The 21,774-nt window shown below is 40.8% G+C and overlaps 1 protein-coding gene across 1 annotated transcript in view; it reads right to left on the reverse strand.

Moving 5' to 3' along the window:
* Window positions 1-5,028: 5,028 nt before the first annotated feature.
* The window catches only part of LOC109963451 (fibroblast growth factor 10-like), a 19,697-nt gene continuing 2,951 nt past the window's right edge, over window positions 5,029-21,774 (reverse strand). Inside the window, exons 2-4 of the mRNA XM_020605985.1 lie at window positions 21,018-21,605; window positions 8,179-8,282; window positions 5,029-5,805 (exon numbers count right to left, since the gene is read on the reverse strand). Of these exons, the coding sequence (XP_020461641.1) occupies window positions 5,605-5,805; window positions 8,179-8,282; window positions 21,018-21,605 (893 nt within the window). The 3' untranslated portion in view covers window positions 5,029-5,604. The remainder of the gene's footprint in view (window positions 5,806-8,178; window positions 8,283-21,017; window positions 21,606-21,774) is intronic.

Below are 21,774 nucleotides of genomic sequence, written 5' to 3' on the forward strand. Positions count from 1 at the left end.
GGCAACCAATAAATTAGTCTTTATTTGATCCTGTGTCGGCCCTAATGCCCTGCATGTTGACTCTGCTGTCAGGCAGCCAGTGATCAATGACTAATAGAGGCTTAGAGAGTATACTTTCTGCTGCCATTGCCGGTTCCAGCGACCCTGGGTCTAAGGCTAAATCGTGCCAGTGGAGTTGCAGGAGAGAAGGCCAACACAAACAACAAATATATTTTCATTTATACTGCAGGCATATTTCTCTGGAGAGCAGGGGGTGAGGAAAGGAAAGGAGAAAGAAGTAAAGCAGAGCAGAGGAGGAACAAAATGAATTAAGTGAGGCAGATATGAGAGAAAACTGAGAGGAGAGGAGACTAATTTTGCTCTGGCTCCAGCTCTGGAAAATGTTTCATAGGTTTATCAAAACTTTGGCTAAAATATTATTACAAAATGCACGTTTATTCTGGTTTTTATCTCTATTTAGCAAATGCATTAAGATGAAACACTCTACTTGAGTTACTCACATTTTAGGAGTCTTGTCAGGGTGACTTTTCCGAAGATTTTTCTCCCCTGCCAACACACTTTATCGTCACCCACACTTCTTTTTATTTCTGTCTTCCCCTCCCCTCCTAGCTCTCTGCACTCGTTCCAAATCGATAAACAGAGACCTCACCTCAGTACAGGCCAAGGCAAATGTTTGAGCCACCTGTTGCAGGAAACTTGAAGCCCTCAGGAGATGTTAAGATTGAGCTGGAGCTGAGGCTGCGCTCCAGGTACAGGACGTAGAGCTGTGTGTGTGTGTGTGTGTGTGTGTGTGTGTGTGTGTGTGTGTGTGTGTCAGAGGGCAGCTGGGGGGTGAACTAGATGGGGTAGTGTTTGTGAAAGCACACTTGCAAATGAGGTGGAATGATTCATATTTCTATATTTAAACATTGGTTTGTGTAGTTTGACACCTTCCTGAAAGGAAAAAGCAAATCCCAAAGGGGAAGGAAAAACTGATTTGGTCTTAGAAACTCATTATTATGCTACTGCATCTGCAAACGACTTCAATTTTAGGTTTTGTTGTGCTTATAACCCTAAATATATTAGACTCTCACATAACTGAGATGTTTCATTTGTCAACAACTGTTGACATGACACTTTTTTTTTTTTTTGCGGCAAGTCCTAAATGAAGGATTTGTGCGTTTGTGCGTGCGTGCGTGCGTGCGTGGTTAGCTTTGCACTGTTACAACACTGTTAAGCTCACAATGGATGGTTTTAGCAAAAAGATTAAATTGATGTAGTAAAACCACAGGTTTTTTTTTTTTATTCTATATGTTCTTGGTATGGTGCCTACATTCCCCATGATGCAGTTCAACCAGCAAGGAGATTTTGTTGCGTTATGCTCTTTTGTCGTCTCAAATTGCTAGACTCAATCAGAAATGAGAAGCGGGCTACAGAGGTCAGGTCAGGTCACATTACACTTTTAGTCTGACTCAGATGACGTCACTTGAGGAGGTTTATCACAGTTTACACAGCTCCATCTGAAGCGACAGAGTTTTGTAAAAATGTTTACACATGTGCAGTAGTACTTCATTAAGACTTTGGTGTTTGAAATCACATCTCCTTTAATTTATGTCATTAACTGATTATGGTTATGATCTTTGACTGCTACGAGGTGAAGGAATTCCAGAACAAATTGTCAGACACAACGCCATGACACATAATTGGTTTCTAAAATTGTTATAGCTAATATGTTGGTAAACAGTTGCCTGTTAACTAACCAAGCAGATTCAGATTAACATCATCAAGCTAGAGTCCTGTCTGACTCTTCTTTTAGCCTTGTTTTTGTCTTCACCAATTTCTAAGGAAAAAAATGTAGCTTTATAGCAACTAAATGTTTCTTTATATTGTGTCTATGTGTGTTGGGTAGTGAGACTCTTGCACGCAGTGGGTTTATCAGAGCTTTTTTGTTTGATGTTGCTGCTTTATTCTGCCTGAAACAGTGTGCGTGAGATCGGTGAAACTGAGCCACTGAGTAAAGATGGGGACCATAAAGCCAGAGCAGAATGCTGAAAGAGTTTTGTACTAGTTTTCTGTGGGTTTGTCAGTACAAGTAGCTCCTGTCATTTTACACATTGGAGTATCTGTTAATACACAAAATACTGATTAATTCATCTCTAATGCAAAGGATCTCAAAGGATAAGAACGGCAATGAAGGACCAAATGGTGAAAAAAAGGAAAAGTTAAAGGAGCTGAACATGCGAGGAGGAGGAGGGAGAGCTCCTGGTTCACCTCCTGGGTTCCAGGAGCTCCCCTGGTCTGCTTCCAGTGATTGCCCCCAAGCCAAATTGCCTCCCTTCCAAACCTCCTTACCTCTGAAAATACTCCTTCAACCCACTCCACACCCCCAGGCTCCAACCCCAAATTTTCTGGCAACTGCTTTAATCGCCCCTTCATCCTCTCAACTACTTGGCCCCTCCTCTCAACCTTTGGCATCCCATTCAAACTGCTGCTCTTTCAGCAAACATTCCCTCTCCCTCATTTTTTATGTCCCCCCAGATGCCATAAATGCCCCCAGGACTGTGATTCTTTAAGTTATTCACCTTTCCTCCATACCCACACATCTTTCTCTGATTCAAAGCGTCCTCCGTGTCTCTCTCTCTCTCCCTCTCTCCAGGATGTAAAATATTCACAGCTGCCGCTGCGGTCAAGTCACACAGCCACAAGACTCTCTGAGCAAACAGAGGAGCTGTGAATGTGTGAAGCCAATGGTGTACGTTTCATTTGAGGTTCGACACAGGTCCGATGGATCCTGATGTAGTCAAAACAGAAACCACATACTGAGTCTCGCCACATGCCTCAACAAACCAAACACTAGCCAAACATACCCAAGCACAACTCTAAAAAATGGCACAGGCAAAAAGTTTTTAGAAAATATTAAATGCACTGTAGAAATGGAAGAAATGATGCATGGCTTTGTGCTGCTGCACAGACTAACTCAGATGTCACCGAGGTTGATAATCGGTGTGAAACATCTGCTTTGAATAAACACACTGCTTTTAAAGTCTGGCTTTGTGAGGTATTTTGGGTACAGGCAAAGGCACATTAAGCCATGTTAAAGTTGCAATAAAAATACATCAGACTATTCCAAGGGGTCTACATGTGGTATATATGCAGACTGGATTCCAGGTTTTTGGAATGAACAAGTGGTTGAATTTGTCTCAGATATCTGAGCTTGAATCCAGATTTCTAATCGGGATGTAAATGGGAAGTTTTATGGATTTAAGCCGCACCACCAAATAATAAAGACATCTTGGCTTTGGAGTACCAGCCCTTGAACTTTATGAGGGAGGGAGAATGGAGGAGAAGGAGGGGGATCAGTGTCTTGAACACATTTCAGAGTAATTGTACTTGATATGTCGTATACAGAACACCCAAGTAATCATATAAACAAAGGAGTAGATGCCCTGGGAGGATGAAAGGAAATCTGAATCTCCCTCTGATGTATCATACTTACTCACATTTAGACATGAGTGTTAGACGCTGAGGATTCCTGGGCACAAAAAGGGGATCGAGGACCTTTTTGTAATAAACACAGCAGGACAGACCAACTCTGGTGGATCCCATCATTCTCGGAAATTACCTCGCAGACACACCACGCACACACACAGATGGCAGAGGGTTGAAAGTGAAGGATGCAATGAACAGATTACAGCTGCTGCAGCCCTTGGCAGAAACATTCAGTTGTGTGTTTGTGAGTTAACCTTGCTCTAGGTCTGATGCTGCTAATTTCTGGAGTCTGTCTGAACTTTACCAAGACATGCCAAAAGGCTGAAAACATTGGGGGGAAAGTGAAATCGCAGGAGAGAACTAGTTAAAGAAAAAGAGATGGGAACACAAGAGAAAACTAAAGAAACCATGACTTCATAGTTAATTAGAATCAGGTGATAAACAAGGGAGTGATATTTACGTTATACCATATGCCCTGCTCCATGTGTCTTTCTGTCTCCGGGGGCACAGCAACAGGTTTTAGACAAGTAAGGTCAAGGAGGAGGCTTTTCCCAGCTTATAGACCACACTGATGCACACACCTCTTTACGCAGCCACCCAAGTATGTGTGTTGGCCATTTCTAAAGCCTTTATCATATAAAAGACGGTGTTTATCTTGCAGGAAGCCATGTTTGCCATGTGTATTTGTAAGGGACAGCTTTTTGCAGTGAGAAATTAAAAACCCCTGAAGTCATCTACGAGGCCGTCTACTGGGTTTCTTTTAAAAGTCGAGTCTCCAAGCGATTCCTGATTCTTATCTTGCATAAGAGGCTCCAGTCACTCATAGTTTGCTATTAACATTAATCGCTTAGAAAAAGACAACAATGATGTTTCTGAGTTTCCAAGATATTTCAGTGTTTGAGCATTAAAGGTAAGTTTTGACCTTTTGGAATAACAGTTAGACAAAATAATCTGGACTCGCGGTTCACTTATCAGCTCTGAAGCTTTCAACCACACAGTATTCATCACTGAATGGTGTCTGATCCATCCAGGCAAAGTGAGCGAAGTCAACCTACTGATGATGACCGCCTCAGGGTCTTCATCAGCAAATGGATTTTGCTCGGTTTGTCCTGAAGAAGCAGTTCCAGTCAGTGATAAATACCATAGTGCTGAAAGCTCCAACAAAACTAGTAAGCTCCATTTTAATCTCCTTTCTCCATGAAATGAGCTTATGTGATCGTAATAAACATAACATGCAATCTAACTACTGCCGTTACACTATTATTTTGTACACTGTACAACAGATTATTGTCAGTTTGCTTTTAATAATTCCCAGGACTTTGAATGATATTAAAATGATACAGTAAATCAATTGCCTGGGTCAGCCAACTTAAAAACTTCCCTTTTCATAACTTTTCCTGTGTATTTACAATATGTGCAACTGACTGAATCACAGAAACGTCTTTATAACATTCAAAGTCATAAGTTAAAGACAAATATATTTTTGTGTTTATTCAGGTTTAAATGATTAGTATTCAAAAAGAGAAGCATAAATGGTACAAAGGACAAGAGCTTGTCTTTTTGTTGTTAAATATTACACAAAATAAATAAATTTAAAGAAAAACATGATGGTGTTAGACATCCAGCTGTGTTGGTGCTTTCATGACCAAATCCTGTCCACTGCCACTTTCTGTCCTGCCTTTTTTGTCCTTTGCTCTCCTTTTCTACCAGCTAACTTTCTGTTAGTACATGCTCTTCTTTTCTGTCCTCTTGCATCTTCTGCCTTCGGTCATTTCATTCCCCCCCCCAATCAAGCACTTCACACTACACAGCTGTTAAAATGTGAGCTATTAATCACATTTGGGCACAGAAGTAGTTTATTTTCATACTTTCTACTGTGCCAATGTACTTTATAACTTAAAACAGAAATACTAGACACAGTGTATACCAATATATCTTATTTCTTTCTTTAAAAATAGAAGCGTCTTTATCCAACAGAGATAAATGTCTATACTGTAAGTTTCTCTAAGTTTCAGTTCTTTCCTCAGTGCATCATTCAGATCCCATTCAGATCTGTCCAATGTAGTCATCACTGCAACTCCAAAGACATTTGATACCCTGCAGTTTGCAGAGCTCTTCCCTGCCTCATACGTCCCATCATCGTGGTTGCACCACAATGGGCAGGAAGTGAGTGGCCGTGTTTTTCCTCCGTGTCTTCTTCCCCCTCATGGGCTTTCCGTTGGCATTCAGTCCCACAAACATGTGCTTCTTCTTGTTGCGCCACTCTGCTGAAGCATAGGTGTTGTACTTGTTCTCCTCAATGCGTTCAATCAGACGACAATCTGGGCCAAAGTCCCTCTGCAGGACAAAGACAAGGAATGTAAATGTGAGCGCCTAAAAGACAACAATACGTTTAATGTTTGTGTCTGGCATAGCTTTAATCCAAAATGCCCTTCATTTTGGAAGAAGTTACTATGTAAAATTCATCTGACTTTTTTAGCAAAATGCACATAAGTAGATTATTTGTTGTAGGTTATATTAACATCTTAATCTGAATGGTGGATGACTGCCATGGAAGTCAGCAGTGTTCCTGGTTCTCTTCATCTTTACATTCTCTTTATCTGCTTGTTCTCTGTTTTATTACTAATACTACAGGATTATTAGTAATGATTAGTTGGAAATTTAATATTTTCATGTTTACTTATATTTAATGGAGCATTAACTAAAATTGTCTCCTGGCTTTTTGAGATGGAGACAACTGAAAGCAGCTAAAGGACCCAAACTGATTCAGAGGTGACGTTCTTCCTTCTGGGTGAGTTAGCATCTAAAATTAATGTGATTGCTTTTTTTAACATTAGTGACCTAGCATAGTCATGATTTTACCTTTGTGTTTAATTAATAAGATTTTAATTTTGTAATAATTAGAGCTTTGTGTAGTGTTAGTGTTTTGCTGTAACCACAGCGTTCGGCTGGATTGACATATTGACCTGTTAGTCAGCTAACACTAGTTTAGGACCGGAGACCGCATTTTGTAGTTTGTCACAACCAGGCATCTGTACTTTGTTGTTGCTTGGAAACATAATGTGATGGAGGATCAGACGGCGGTTAGGAGCAGATTATGGTGTCCGTTTGGTTGGAGTCTCACTAGATGTTTGAGCAGGTGAAAGAAATTCTGTAGAGCAGCTTTCATTTGTTCTTCTGGACTTAACAGCAGCAGTATGTTGATATTTTACTTCTTGTGACAACATGGATCAACAAACTCATCAGCCACCGGTGTAATCAAGGCCAATTGTAACTAGACGTGGAATTGAAATGGTTATACATGTTGATGATGATGGTACATGACCACAGCGACCACCCACCAGTAAATGAAGAGAAAATGATCTGAGAGAGTAGCATTTGTCATTTTACTGGATGCTGCCCTTGTGCTTAAGGCTAACAGCCAGTTAACTGGATTCAGTTGATATTTATGGGCAAAGATGTACTTGCCCTGCACACACAACACAAACGGCACACAAGCACAGGCACAATACAACTCACTCTCTTGCTCACCCCCTCTCTCTCTCTTTCTGTATCTGGGCGCAGCTGTTGAAATTAGTTCCAGAAGTAAAACTGAATGTTCCCAAAGCTAAATGAGAATATTTTACAGACACTGTACAACTTTTCAACTAATGCTGGTGCTCGTTACAACCAAACTGTGTGTGTGTGTGTGTGTGTGTGTGTGTTGGCTGTCCTTTAAATTAAAATGATTCGTAAAGTGGATGAAGCTGTAATTGCATCAAATTATTGCAATGAAATGTGAAAATTAGGTTGTATTCTTTTACTAAGCGACTTATTGACCAGTTGCAAAGTAAAAATTCTTTACATTTGGTAGTTAAATTGAAAGAGTTGTGTAGAATTATATTCCAGACCACCCAGTGAAAGCTTTATTTATTTTTGAGAATTTTTTTTACAAATTGAATCATGACAGAAGCTAAAGACAACCATGATCTTTTGTGTCACTTCCATGTATTAAGCTGGTGATATAATGAAACAATGATTTCATTTGATTACCACTGGATAAAGAAGTCACTGTCTAAACCCATCAAGTGTAACTGAACGCCAGCCCTTAACCAGTGTGCTGCTATGGCTTGTGTTGCACTGAGCAGAAGACGTCATGGGAATTCAGTTTCAGGCCATGCAACAGAATGCCTCTTTTTCTTTCTGTTCTACCGTGTGACATTTCATCTGCGGTGCGACTCCAGAGAGACGCACCGAAAGTTTGGGACCTTTCAAAATAAGGGAAAGGGAAAAAAGGAGAGAGATAATGAGATGAAGAAAAGGAAGGGGAGAGAGAAACAAGGGCTGCTTTTCCCAGAGGGACTGAAGCAGAATAGAGAAACTGAAGGATTGTGTTTCCTGTTTCTGAATGGAGTTGTAGAGGAGCTGCTGGCAGCAGACAGGAGAACTCACACTGACAAACTTTTAACTGTTCCTGTTTCTAGAATAGAGTCTTGCAGCCTTGACCATTGTTTTAAAAAGCATTGAAGAAAAGTCACAGTCACCACTTTGGGGAAAAAAAGTATCTTTTGCAAGAATTTGATTCACTTTGATTAGCATCATCAACAGCTGGTGTTAACAGTCATAAGAATGAAAAGGTGACCATGTACTGTAAAAAAAACATTTGGAATAACTGATAAATACATAAAAAGGGGCAGCTCATTGGGAAGCAGTAAGGAAAGTGCTACCCACCGCTCCGTATAGCTCCCCCCTCTTGCTGATCGCCAGGTAGTAGTTACTGCTGAGGCCCCTGATGGCCACCACTCCCACATCCACTGACTTGATCTCCAAAATACCTGATGCAGCAGGGACAGAGACACATGTGCGTCAAAACTTTGAGAAGCAGCAACCAATAGATATTTGGCTTTTTTTTATGAATAAATCACTTAGATGATTGATGGATTATCACAGTTATCATAAAACCTTTCTTTAATTGAATAATTGACCAGTCCCTTCAGCAGCGGTTTGCATATAAAGATTGATGCTCAGTATGAGTATCAGAGATATGGCTGCATTGGCTCAAAACCACAGATTCAAACCAATGTCCATTTATCAAAAACCAATCTTTAGCAAGTTTGTTCTTTTTGTGCTCCAACCTCTAGTTTGTGTGTGTGTGTGTGTGTGTGTGTGTGTGTGATGCACCTTTTCCTCACATGTCACAACCTAGAAAAACATGCCAGAGGCCACCGTGTACAATGCATCAGCCTAAGGCCTGGAAGTATTTCAAATTCTGCAGAAACAATGAAGGGATTCCTGATAAAACAATCAGGGCGTGCAAAACATGTAGCTCTTGTGTCCAGTTAACCAGGAGTACCATGAACCTTGCTACTCAAGATGACACAATGTTGAATCAGAGGAAAAGCGCCGGATACAGTACACTTAGCTGCAGGGGCAAAGGCTTACCGTGCACAAGCGCCCATTGTTTATGCTGCAAAGGGTAGACATCATGTTTTGTACATTTGAGTTTAGCTGCTTTTAATACAAAGCTGCTTTGAGGTAATACTCCCTCTTTTTAATTGTCTGGCCTGATCACATACACTTTGTTAAATAGAAGCTAAATTGAAATTGAATGTCAGCTGAACTGAATCAGTCATATGAATTATACTTGATCATATTGGCATCAATTTTGTATAGAGTCATGGACCATGTGTCTGTGTATTAAATTGTGTGATGGCGTGAGATGCACTAGGCCTGAAGTTTATGGCCTTATTACTTTTTTTTTTGTTTGTTTTTTGCAAGCGTTAGTGACCGTGAATACGTGGCTAGTCATTTCAGATCAGCATCACAAAATTAGGTATTTGACTGCAACAGCTTAAATGTAAATTGTGAAAAGGTTAGGTTCTGTTTGCATAACTCTTAATTGGATGCTATCATTTTGCAGTATAGCTTAAAAATCCTAAACTCCTTCAGGGAAAAACCGGCAGCTCTTTGCTCACAAGTGAACCCCAGTCTTGCCTCGCTCTCTTTTTCTTTCCATTATATGACAGTCAGACCTCAGACCGGCCTCTTGCCCTCTGTTCAGTTGCTGGTTAGTTTGTGGGCTGAGTGCCCTGGGACCAAGGTGTAAGCCAGGAAAAAAACATTTCTCCATTCTGTGTTTGTTTTTCTGACCATAGGAGCTCAGGCAGGCAGGCACATGGACAGAACGGAGAGAGGCTTTCTGGCTGCCAGACTGGCAAGAGGTCAAGGCACCCGTCTCAGTTTTCAAGCCTGAACCAATTACCAGTTTAAGCTGTGGTCACCAGCCTTTTTTTTTCTCTCCTCTTAAAGTCAGTTACATAAAGCTGTAAAACTATCAGGGGTTTGAGAGGATTAGCTAAAGGAGCCAATAGGAAGTGGAGCCTGATTACAGGAACAGTCAGAAGGATGAAGTGAGAAACAGACAGTATGTCCAAAGTGCTGTATTTCTTCTGTTTAAGTAAAAATGAAACAGCCATCAGGAGAAGCAAGGAAACCACAAATACAGCGTGAGGTGAAGGGATCAAGCAGAAGACTCCAAATCTTATACTGTATAAATCATACTGTACCTGTGTTTTTGCCAGATGCCCCCAGCTCTCATTTGCAACATGCTGCAGCCCTGGTGCAGGATGATGAGGTCAAACCTGAGCAATACTTGCAGTATGTTTTACTGTTGGACAACCGCATTTCGCATTATGGCCTTTGTGACCCCAAAGAGGGACAAAATCCAAAATGTGTTAATCCCACAAAGTTTTTCAACACACTATAAGTGTTGCTAGAGTTTGACCTTTTCAGTTTGCTTTTATCTATCTATGCACCTTGGTGGTGGGTGAAGCTGTGCCATGATGATGGTCAGAGAGATTAGGGAATGAAGGCTTGAGGAGCCTTGTTGTAGCTAGAGGTTGAGACATCTGAGAGCATCAGCCTGCTGACTGCTGGATTTTACAGCTGTAAGTCATAATTCTGAACCTGTATATGTTGAGGTACCCAATGTTTCTTTGGTCTCTCCAACTGCATTTTCATATAGTAAACTGACAACACAGCAAATGTCACTCTCAAATGCCTGTCGCTATTTCTTATTTCTTTGAAATAGCAATGGCAGATTGTTTTGCAATTGGATGTAAAAAATTATGTTTTGCAGTTGTTTTAATTGTTTTTGGCCTCGTTTCTTTTTTAATTGTGGACCTTGGCTGAAGCATACTGGCATTAATCCACTTGGTCAGTAAAAGCTTGCTCTGAACTTCAATAAGATTTTTGTAACTCACAGTGCCTCATTTTGGTATGTTGTGTTAAGTCCATTACTCACACACACATACCACAACACAAGTTCAAGATGTTCCCTCTCACTGCAGCACAGCTGATGTTTCTGAGCTGTGATCTGTCAAAATAAGATCTGCCTGTGCTGTGCTAAAGGCCAGTCCACCTGTTCAAATCCTTTTCCCTCCCCCGCCCCTTTGATGTGGTTTGTCAAAAACTGAAGCACAGTGCTCTTTTTTTTAATAACCGCTTTACCAGTTTCCAGCAGCAGCCAGTCTGCCTGCAAGTTCCTGTGAAAGGCCATACTGCAATAAAAGACTTGGATTACAACAACAGAGTTATGGCCAGAGTTTGTGTCGCTGATATCAGGTTTCTGTGATAAATACGTTGTGCAGTTTGTACAATGCACACATTTACTTGTGTTAGTTCTGTGTTGTGCTTAAAACTTCATTTTTAAAACATATGCATGGACATGTTCTTCTATCAACATTTTGTAAGAAACCAAGGGCAAACACTTTGATAAAAGCCAAACTTCACCCAAACCAGATTAAAACTGACAGAATTTCCAGAACAAATAAATGCATCCTAATCATCTAATGGTGAGGAACTGTTCATTAATCACTTCAGAAAGATCACTACCATGTTTGGACCCAAGTCTTGGCTCCACTTTGACTTGTTTCTACAGTGTAAATAGAAATCTGCCTTTAAGGTGCATTGGAGATCAGACACACAACAGCAGCTTTGATAAATTTGAGGCATTTGTGGATCTCTAACTATTATTGATTATAACAGTTAAAGCTAAACGATTGTTTTTTTTTAATCGAAATTGTGATTTTAAAAGTGTGGTTTTCAAAACCTGCACAGTAAATAAGTGAGAGTGGATGGAAAAAAGACACCAATCACGTTCACCTTGGTGCTGCTGGCCGCACAAAATAACCACAGCTGGAGCAGAACCAAGCGGCGACGACCATGAGGCAAACATCGTGACAAAGTGAAACGGCTCCTATTTTTGGTTTTTAGACCAGAGGATGCACGATAGAAACGGGTAATGTTAATGTAGTCTAATGGATGTGACTAGAAACAGTGTGAGGCAACACCACAAATTTCTTCCAAAAGAACACGGCTAGATTTACCACCCGTCTCTTATAATACAGGACTGCCGTCATGAGGAATGAAATGCTTTGTCCCGTATTGGATCATTTTGGAATGCAGTGTCATTTTTAATGCTTAATGTTTTGTCCACAGTGGTCAAAACATCATAATACAGTACTATGTCAGAGCTAGTTTAGAGAAGCTGTGAGCTCAGATGGATACAGAAAGGCTCTGCTTTCTTTATGCAGGTGGAGCAGCAGCACAGCTCGCTGTGGTTCTGTGAGTGACTGTTGCCTCCCTCACCTCTGTCTCCCTCCACTAACCATGGCCGGTTCAGTCCCATGGCTCTGCCACCCGGTTAGTGTTCATAATATTGTCCTCATTAAATGCTGAGGCAGCAGCAGTCACTGTTATTGACTCACTTGGCATGGCAGAGAAAAGTAGTTGAATATCACATGCTTCAAATAGCTAAGGGCATCTAGCAGCAGTAACTGTGCAGACAGCCGAGGATTCAGGACCACAGCTCCAAATGAATCTAGTGCAAACGCCAGTCAAGTTTTGCAGCCAAATAACTAGTTATGAAAAGCAAAAATACAGTTTGAGACAAAGCAAACCCAGTCCTCAGCACCACTGGTGCATGTATGAGGATGTTGGGTTCGTCGTCTTAGTCATTTCTAGTAAAGCTTGTTGGCAGGAAGTAATACAGAAGAAAAGGGAGAAAATGCTTATTATTAAATTGTAGTTTGCAAAAAAAAATTCCCAAATTGTTCAGCCCCAGTAACGATATATTAAGCAGGATATTGTCAATCTCTTGACCCTAATCAGCCATCTGTTCAGTAGAATAGTAACATTAAAGTTGTGGTATGTTTTTTAAATGAAATGCCTTTGGACTTCATTCAAGTTGAGATTGGAACAAATTCATTGTCCGTTTTGAGACAGGTGCACTGCTCTGAACAGCAGAGTAAACTGAGATACAACACAGTTTTTTCAACTGTACCAATACACAATCAAACACGGGCAAAAAAAAGAAAAAAAAAATCATACAGATAGGCATGCGCTCACACACACAGAGGAACACACATGCCTGTTGACCCCTGGCACACCCCTTTGGAAACACAGTCAGTGAGACTCCATCTGGACCTAAGGGTTAAGGCAGGTTGTGAAAGTGTTTCCACTGTTTATCCAGGGGCTTTTCTTTAAAGATTATACTGTGGTTGTTCACATTGTGACCTCGCGACAGTGACCAGCTGTGAGCTGGGTCTGCTGCGTGCCTGCAGCCAGAGAGCTCTCTTGTCATGTGAAATATTGTCATTTGCAGATTAGTTTGTGTCATGATGTTTCCAGAGGACTGGATGTGGTTTTGGTTCTTTTATTCTGTGTCCAGTTCTCAGATATTTGGATGAACCCCAGCAAATTCTCTCACTTATTTTGGATGTGAAATATAAGTGTGACATCAAAGAAGCAGAAATTTTCATTTAGCAAAAGTGGCCATATTATATACTGCATTGGTCAACTCAATACTTAGAGCTAATATCTGATTTGAGTGGCTAAATCTATACACTGCATAGAGTTTTCATCCATCCAGCAGCCAAATGTTTTAAGGAAAAGTTAATCCATGCTTGTAGAAAAAGAGGGAGACAAAAGAAGAACAAATGAGCTGTTGTTGTGCTTTAAATCAGATATGAACTGAAAATATTAAACTGGTCTGCTCTGTTTGGCCATAAAAATATAAAAAGGGGACTCTATTCAAAAAAAACTTGGCTTCTTGGCTGCTGCTGCATTTAACTACGATTTTCTGTGATTTTGACAGGATTAAACTCTTTTCTTAGAAATATGTTTGCTCTCTGAATATTTCCAGCTTTATGAAGTCTAAGAGGGGACAAGCATTTGTTATTAGTTGTGCATTTTGTTTGGCGTGTGCTGGTGAGGAACACTGGAGTAGCAGAACTTTGTGTAAATTGTGTGTTTTGAGGAGACTTTGAGGTATTGGCTTCAACTGATGTGGTTAACAACAGAATCATCCTGTGTTAAGTGGCCACATCAAAACCCGCCTGGCTGACAGTTTTTACCCAAGCTGAGAAAACAGAGGTCTGTTTCTGATTTTCAATATGGCCACTTTTTTCACAAATAGATTTTTTTTTTTTTTGTAAACAAATTTCTTTTCAAAATTAGTTTTGCATGTATTAAATGTCTGGGATATAAATCACATTAAACAGATAACATTGTACCCATTACACGCTAGGTTTCTTCTGAGATGTTTTTTTCATTAGCAGAATTGCTCCCTTTGACCGGCATTTAACATTTTCATACCCCATAATGATTTTATTTCCTTCCCTGACAGGATTGCTCACATTCACAGGAATGGCTGAGACTGCATGCAGTTCAAGCTTTCCCGGACGAGGTATGAAAGGGAAGAACAAACCCAGATTATTCTGAAATCAAACTAAACCGATCACCTGAGTGAAAACGCTGAAATACCAGAGGTCTAGCCAACAGATAGCATTAAGTTTCATCTGCCCGGCTCACGGTTTCAGTCCGGAAACCACAGCAAGTTATGTCACATGCGTTTAAGAGCAGCTGGGAAGAGCCCAGCAGAAATTTACAGTGATGTTAATGGTGATTTGATTGAGAGGAGAAAAAGAAACAACCACCTGAGATTCCTTTTAACACTGCTGACTTTGTAACATGACAAAGTGCCAAATCCACCAGTTTCTGTCAAAACATTTCACAGGCCTGACAAGGCAGGAGTTATGTTTTCAGGCAAAGTGCTGAGATGATCGTCTGCATTTCACACATTTCCTCTTTCCAGTTCAGCTGCCAGTGCTGTGTTTCCCAACTGTTGTGGTCTGAGTTGTTGGCACTGTACTTTCAGCTCTTGTTATTGTAAACCATGTTATTCAAATTAACAAACGTTATTCAGTTTGTCAAATGCAACTTTGTATTTTTCTTTCTTCCATTGTCTGTTCTTGCACATTCATCGATGTTCGTACACACACACACACACACACACACACAGTAATTAGCTGACATTCCTGGCTGCTCTGTTCAAATGGCCAGCCTGTCCAGATGCTTTTCTGAGCTCTCTTCTTTAACTTTGATGACTCCATTAAGAGCCTCACTTTCATGCAGTGTGTGTGTGTGTGTGTGTGTTTACTTGGGGGCTTTCCTGAAGTCTGTATGGCAGCAGTCTTGGGTGTTATCTGTCACAGATGCTATTCTTCACCTCCCACTGCTTTACTGGCCATGTGCCTGTTCCCATGTACCAAGCTAACACACAAAATGACACGTTCAGTGTTAGAATTCTTAGGATTTCTCGGAAATGACCAATGAACTGCGCTGAATGGGCTACACGTTTGGCTTCATGCAGTGAATGCCTCGCCATATTGATTATTATTCTTTAAAACGTTCGGAATATGACTCTATACTCCCAAATGTCTCCAAAACCTTCACACAACTTTCAGACATTCATTCAGCATGTTTGTATTTTACATACCAGCTTCATGGAAATAATGATTCACACCAAAGCTTGATAGTTGTTTAGGAATCTGGTTAATGACTGAGAACTAGTTTTATGCCTGAGTATTTCCTACTCTCTCTACAGCATATGTATGTACGATTGTACTCCACAAAGAATCCTCCACATAACAAAACTATGAAAAAGTCCATCCAACAAAACAACTTCGACTGTTAACTTTCTTCTGCTGAAAAACTTGAGGGTGGTGTCTGGCGGGTGGGGTGAGTGCAGCAGAAATCTGGCTCTTATTTTTGTCTCCTTGTAGCTGACACATTAATGAACAGAGGAGTGAGCTGACGGGAAAATATTAAGTTGCATTGACAGGAAATATAAACAGTGATGGAAAAATGAGACATTCTGTCATTGTCCTCAGTGAGTCTTTGGAAAAATGTGGCTTTTAAAGGTATAAAAACTTTACAGTGAATAAATACTTTCAGAAATGTCTTGATGGGGAAACTGTGGACGGTTTTCATCATTCTCAGCACTACACGTATCTTCTTGACACAGCCAAAGCAGGAACATGCACATGCTCTGTAAATGACCCTGTACTAGTAGTAATGGGGTTAAAGGGCACTTACACATCTGGACCTCTAGACCTTCACACTCACCCCCATGTGTCAGATGGAAAACGGTGCTGCCGAAGAGACGTGCCAAGCTGCACTACTGATAAGGGTTTGTAATAGATAACTTGCGTGACAATTTACATTTTGTCTCTCAAATCTCATCAATTCTGGAAGTCTATGACAAAAAATGGTAGCTTGTAAATTTTACAGATGGACATTCTGTCAAAATGTGAATAATATTATTTTATGACTAGGTCCTCTAACATGTAGACCAACATTGAACTAGACTGTTGCAGTCAACGTGAACATGCTAAACACACTCTGAATATTTTGCCAGAGAACAGAGAAGTTATTGCCCAACAACATTGTTTTAGAGTGCACCCAGTACTTAAAGCACAACTGTTTTCTCAATGCGGAGACTTTTTTTTATTTTTTACTTTGATGGCCTGATTTTCAGGACTTGGGAAAGGTTTTGCCCCAAATAAGCATTTAGGACATGGGGCATTAACGATTACATAAGAACTTATATGATATGCCATTAAGCTTCCAGTAAAAGGCTCGTTAATCTGTCTTTCTCGAAACCAGTAGCATGTTATTGTTAACCTACTTCAACTTGGTTTCATTATCCATAAAGCAGTTTCAAAATGTTTGAGGCAGGTTACTGTCAGTTACAGTAAAATGGCATCGCTCTTATGTAAGATAATATTAGGTGATGTTTCAGGACAGATGTTTTTGCTCTGTAGATTCCTCTAAAAGAAGTCATCAATCATAGCTGACATGATTTGGGTCAGACTCCCGCTGCAGTTTAGATAATAAAGCAACGTCAACATGGAGAGTGTTGTACAGGGTCTAATAATAAAAGTTCTTATGAATTCTTCAAGTTTGTCCATTGGCACAGGCAGATTGTATCTGATAAGATGTTTTAAGTTGATTAACAATGGTTACCTTGAATAGTTTTCCTTTTTACAACCTGTCAAGAGTGTCTCCTGTTTATTTCATAAGCATTTTAATGCTAGTGTAGTTAGAGGGATGATTGTAGGGAGCAAATACATGAGTATGTTTGTCCAGAAGTACGTGTTTATAGTACGTTTCCAGATTACAGCTGAATGTAATTGTTGATGTGAAGCTTGGCTCTAGCAGCACTCGACAATGGGCTTGGTATCTTCTGAGCAAGCTCGTGCGGTGACATTTGCTCGCCACTGTTATTTATAACTGTTGGAGAGGAGAGTCCAAGTTGCCAGAGTTGCTTTGAATGAAGAGCAACACTGACACTAACCTCTGGTGCATCCAGTATCTCCTCATAACTCTCTTTTATTAGCAACACTGTTACCTTTTCCCATGAGAACCCTAAACGCGCTCATCCAGCAGAGAAACGGACAGTAAGGCAGCGAAATGGAGACTTCAGGAAACAGAAAATACTGGGAGTCATTTTAATTAGACACAAAATCAGTAAGAGTAAACACTTATAACATTTTTTTTAATCTTGCTGAGTCAGTGAAGGTTTATGGATGCAGAGGAGCAAACTTTTTTCCCACAAACTTTATAGAATGAAATACATTTTGAAATTCAGTGCAGAGATCTGCTTATTTTGTTTTGTTTCAAGATATGGACTCTGACTTGTAGAAACAAGCTGGCTCATATTAGTAAGAAGTTAAAACAAGCTTACTACATTGACATTGATTTCTCTTGTTTGGGGCGGGGGGCTTAGCACTCAATAACAGACAAATACTTGGTAAGATGGAGAATTTGCACTTGATGTGTATTAATGGAAATTGAGATTATTATGGAAATTCAAATATATTGTAGCTTTGTGCACCAAAGCTGCCTCAAATTAATCTTATAACTTTAGAGTGTGAAATTTCTAACAGCACATTTGTGGAGCAGTTTTTACAATCTGGCCACGGTGAGAGTCGAAGCTTCCAGCTCTAGTCAAGTTGAGACCAATCACTGCTAATTGAGCAGCACAAACCCACAAGTCTGTGGCCCAACTGCAAACACATGCCCATTTGTTTGATTGCTTTATTAATTTGTTTGCAAACAAGATGTGACAGTTTGTACACAACACAAGGGCAGTTTTGTTGCTTATGGTCAGTGTCAGGATCAGGGTCAATCACAGCACAGGAGGTTTTTGATATTCAGACCGAGTGGTTTCTTTTGTAGGCCTTAAGAGGTGAGATGGATTAATTGGCATATGAACAAAAATAGACAAACGCTGTTGGCACACTAGTGAGCACACATTCACAAGACAGACCCTAAACACTTGCCCTCAGGTGTGAGAAGAAAGGCTTGGCTGTGGAGGAGAGCCCCGACCTCAGAAGTGGACCTAAAAATGTCTTGATCACCTCTGACACCATTTAATGACACTCGTTTGCAATCTGACCTCTTGAATGTTACCAGACTACTCAATCATGATAACCAACTGCTTCCTCACTAATTTTCAGTTTGTTGCTTTCCAGAGGAAGGGTCCAGTTACAGATGTATGACACCTGATTTCGCTGTGTTACAGCAGCACGATTTTAATATGCAATTATATTAAACAATACAATATGTTATATGTAGTGGGTTTGCAAGTCATATTGGCATCATCTTAAAAGAGCTGTGCTTTCTAATGAGCACATACAGGGCAGAAAACTGCAGCTTTGAAACGGATATTTTGATTTGGTTGTCCATAAACCTATACAGTATAAATGAACAGTGTTTTAATCTATAGCATATATAAATAAGCAAAAGGAGCACTGAAAGCTCACAGACGCACAAACACATCAAGATCTGAGCAGGGCCGATCACGTGAAATAAACAGGACATCTAGTATGTCAAATATCACGTCCCTGTTCTCAGTGAGGGATCGAGAATTTAATTACCTTCTGTTTGTTTGGTTTGAATGGTACAATTTGTTCTCCGCTGATTTTAGAGCACAAGCAAAATTGCAGGAGGTGGGCATTAGCATAAACATAGTGTTCGGACAGCCAAAATACAATATAGAGTGATGGTATGCAGACATCACAGCCAGATCTCCCCAGCTGATCAATTTTCCAAATTCCATCTTGTAATTGGAAACACGTTTTACATCTTCACTTGTTATCTGGTAGATACAGCTAAATGAAACGTCTGCTACTGTACTGTAAGTATGCCACCGAGGCAAACTATGGCCTGAAAGATTTGGCCTCCATGCCAACGTCCTCATGGAGAATTTTTCCCTCTCCATAGGTCTTAAGTTGCAAGGGCTGATGAAATTGATGGATAGTGCCTCTAATGCCATGACCTGATGCCTTGACAGTCGGTGACACATTGCACCCCAATAGTTAAGCTCTTTATGTGCATGTGTATAAAACTGTGTGTCAGACAGGACTGGCCAGAGGAGGGGAGGAAGAGACGCTAATTGAAATTCCTTCAGCCATGTCTGGCAGAGACTTGGTGTCTGAGTGGCGCACACACACATATTCACACCGGTCCTGGCCCTAATAAAAGTGGGCTTTGCCATATGGAGGCCATGTGCAAGACTGGCCTCTGTGCTCAAGTGTGTGCGTGTGTGTGTGTGTGTGTGCGCACTCTCAGCAGGAGACACTTGTACAGCACCACAGACATGCAGACAGATGCACACACACCTCTGCCTTGTGTACAAGGGTGTGAGTGATAGATCCGTTTATATACAGTAGATTACATTCCCAGACACTCACGATTCACATGGTGTGACAGATTCAAACGCTTACAGTAGACACAATGCAGCGAGAGCCTGTTGTATCATCTTAATGAAATTAGCTCATTGTTTTGGACAGCACACATCTATTTAAGGGAAAATTCAGGGCAGGTAAATGTGGGAGTAATGTTCTGTTCTCCCTCAACGTCCGCTGTCAATGCACCCTTAAGCAAGGCTGCTATTCTGAGCTGCTCAGAGGCCAGAAGACTGTGGCAGTCCTGGAGAACTTCCAGATGTGTTTAACTAGAAGATAACTACAGAGTGATAACAGCTGACTTTCTGTTTTGGATCAGTCATAATTGACTATGATGATTTTTACAAGTCCTTAAAACTATTCATCTTGGCTAATGTGCAGACTGAATTCTTTGTTGAGGTTTGCATGCTAACATATAGTTAAAACTGTTCAGTCTGGTTTTTATGCAACCATAAACAGTGCTACATGTACTTTATCAGAATTTCATTTCATGCATATCATTAACATGCATCACTCCTCATAGCAAGCTTGTAAAGTTTGTTCATTCTCCATTCCTTCATGAAATGATACTCCTTCCTACCTCAGATACTATAGTTAAGGAAGCATAAGGTGCCTTAAAGGCACAAATGAAGTTTCTCAGCTGAGCGGAGAGGACTAAGAGCCAACAGTCCACAGTGTGAAAGGGTGTAACTGTGTGAATGTAAGGCTGAGTGGTGCTGACAAAAGAGCATGTGTGCTCTGCGACCCTTCTCAGGATTAATAAAGGTTAAACTCACACTTCACAGCTAAATACACAGCCCGAAAAAGGAGCAGAAGTTGCATGTTTATTACTTTAGCATATACGCACCACTTTTATTGCTGCAGCACATTCGCAGCAAGAAATAAATGTCATTCTCCCCAGTGGTTTGGTAATGGCTGTGTTATGGATATTTCCTCAGAGAGGAAGAACTTTCTCTGGGCAATTTCTAATTGGTTCCAGTGGATCATCTCTGTTTTTTATCTGCTTAGCTTACTCATTTTGTTTTCTCCACTCCTCTCCCACTCTTCTACTGTCATGCTCTCTTTTCCCAAACTCTTTCGTCTGGCAAATACGCCTGCCTCTACACATGGTGAAAAGGCTGGGAAAGCACGCAGCTCTGCTATTTGTTCTTTTGCCCAGTCACCTGTCTTAAATGTTTTTCCCAGTGAGGAAAAACAGACACTTAACTCTCCACAGATAAAACAGGAGACATGTTTACAAAGGTTTTCTCATTGAAAGATATTTCATTTAAAATTTTAAAAGTTTAATTTTTAATTTTGCATTCAGCTGCTTTTTTTCTTTTTTGGTGCAACTAAAAAGTATGAGGGAACCAAATGGCTCAATGTGCAGTAATCACTTGCTTTATAATTCTCATAAGCTGCTATTTGCATTGTTAAATTCTGTTAAAAATGGAAACAACCAATGTAAATCTTTCAAAAACAACACAGTTGACTTACTGTATGGATCATCCTCACTTTTGGTGCCATTAACTTTTCCTTTCTTGTCAATGCGAAGGAAGAATTTCTGGTAGGAGAACAGTTTCCTCTGGCGCACATCTCCTTGTAGATGGTTGTAGCTGCTCCGCACGTGGCGCCCGATGACTGTGGCGGACGACGATGTAATGTTGGTCGCCCGTGGCAACCTCGCAGGAGATGCGTGCAGCGGTATAGGTGATGAGGAAGGTAGTGGGTGTGAGCTGCTGAAGTGAGGAGGAGTCCTTCCCGGTGCATTGTGGTTGTTTTCAGAGTCTGATGGTGATGATAATGTGGACGAGGAAGGTCTGAGCAGTAGAAGCAGGAGAAGAAAGGTGAGGGAGAGAAGAAGTGAAGGAGGTCTGCAGCAGGGGCAAGAGGAGAACCAGGCGACCGGTGCACCTTGTGTCACTGTCCATCTACACATGGTAGTGGAGCTGGGAGAGCTGTGGAGCTGCTCATGGACTGGGGCATGCTGAGCTGGGTGCAGGGAGAGGGAATGAGAGTGGGAGATACTCCCCCGACTGACCAACCAGCTACACCTCCTGTGTAGGGACCCGCAACCTCGCCAACCTCACTGTGGTGTGAAAACCTGAGGAATAGCTGGGTCCAAGACTGGCAAGACTGTAGTAGATGTGTTCAGAGATTCTTGGTAGCAGATGTGAAGTACTTGATAATATTAACGGTGATGGATGCAGCTGCTGCTGGTGGTCTCTGGGTGAAGTCTCGTCTGTAGTCCCTG

This window comes from Monopterus albus, unplaced genomic scaffold, assembly GCF_001952655.1.
Source record: "Monopterus albus unplaced genomic scaffold, M_albus_1.0 scaffold75.1, whole genome shotgun sequence".
NCBI classification, from domain to species: Eukaryota; Metazoa; Chordata; class Actinopteri; order Synbranchiformes; family Synbranchidae; genus Monopterus; species Monopterus albus.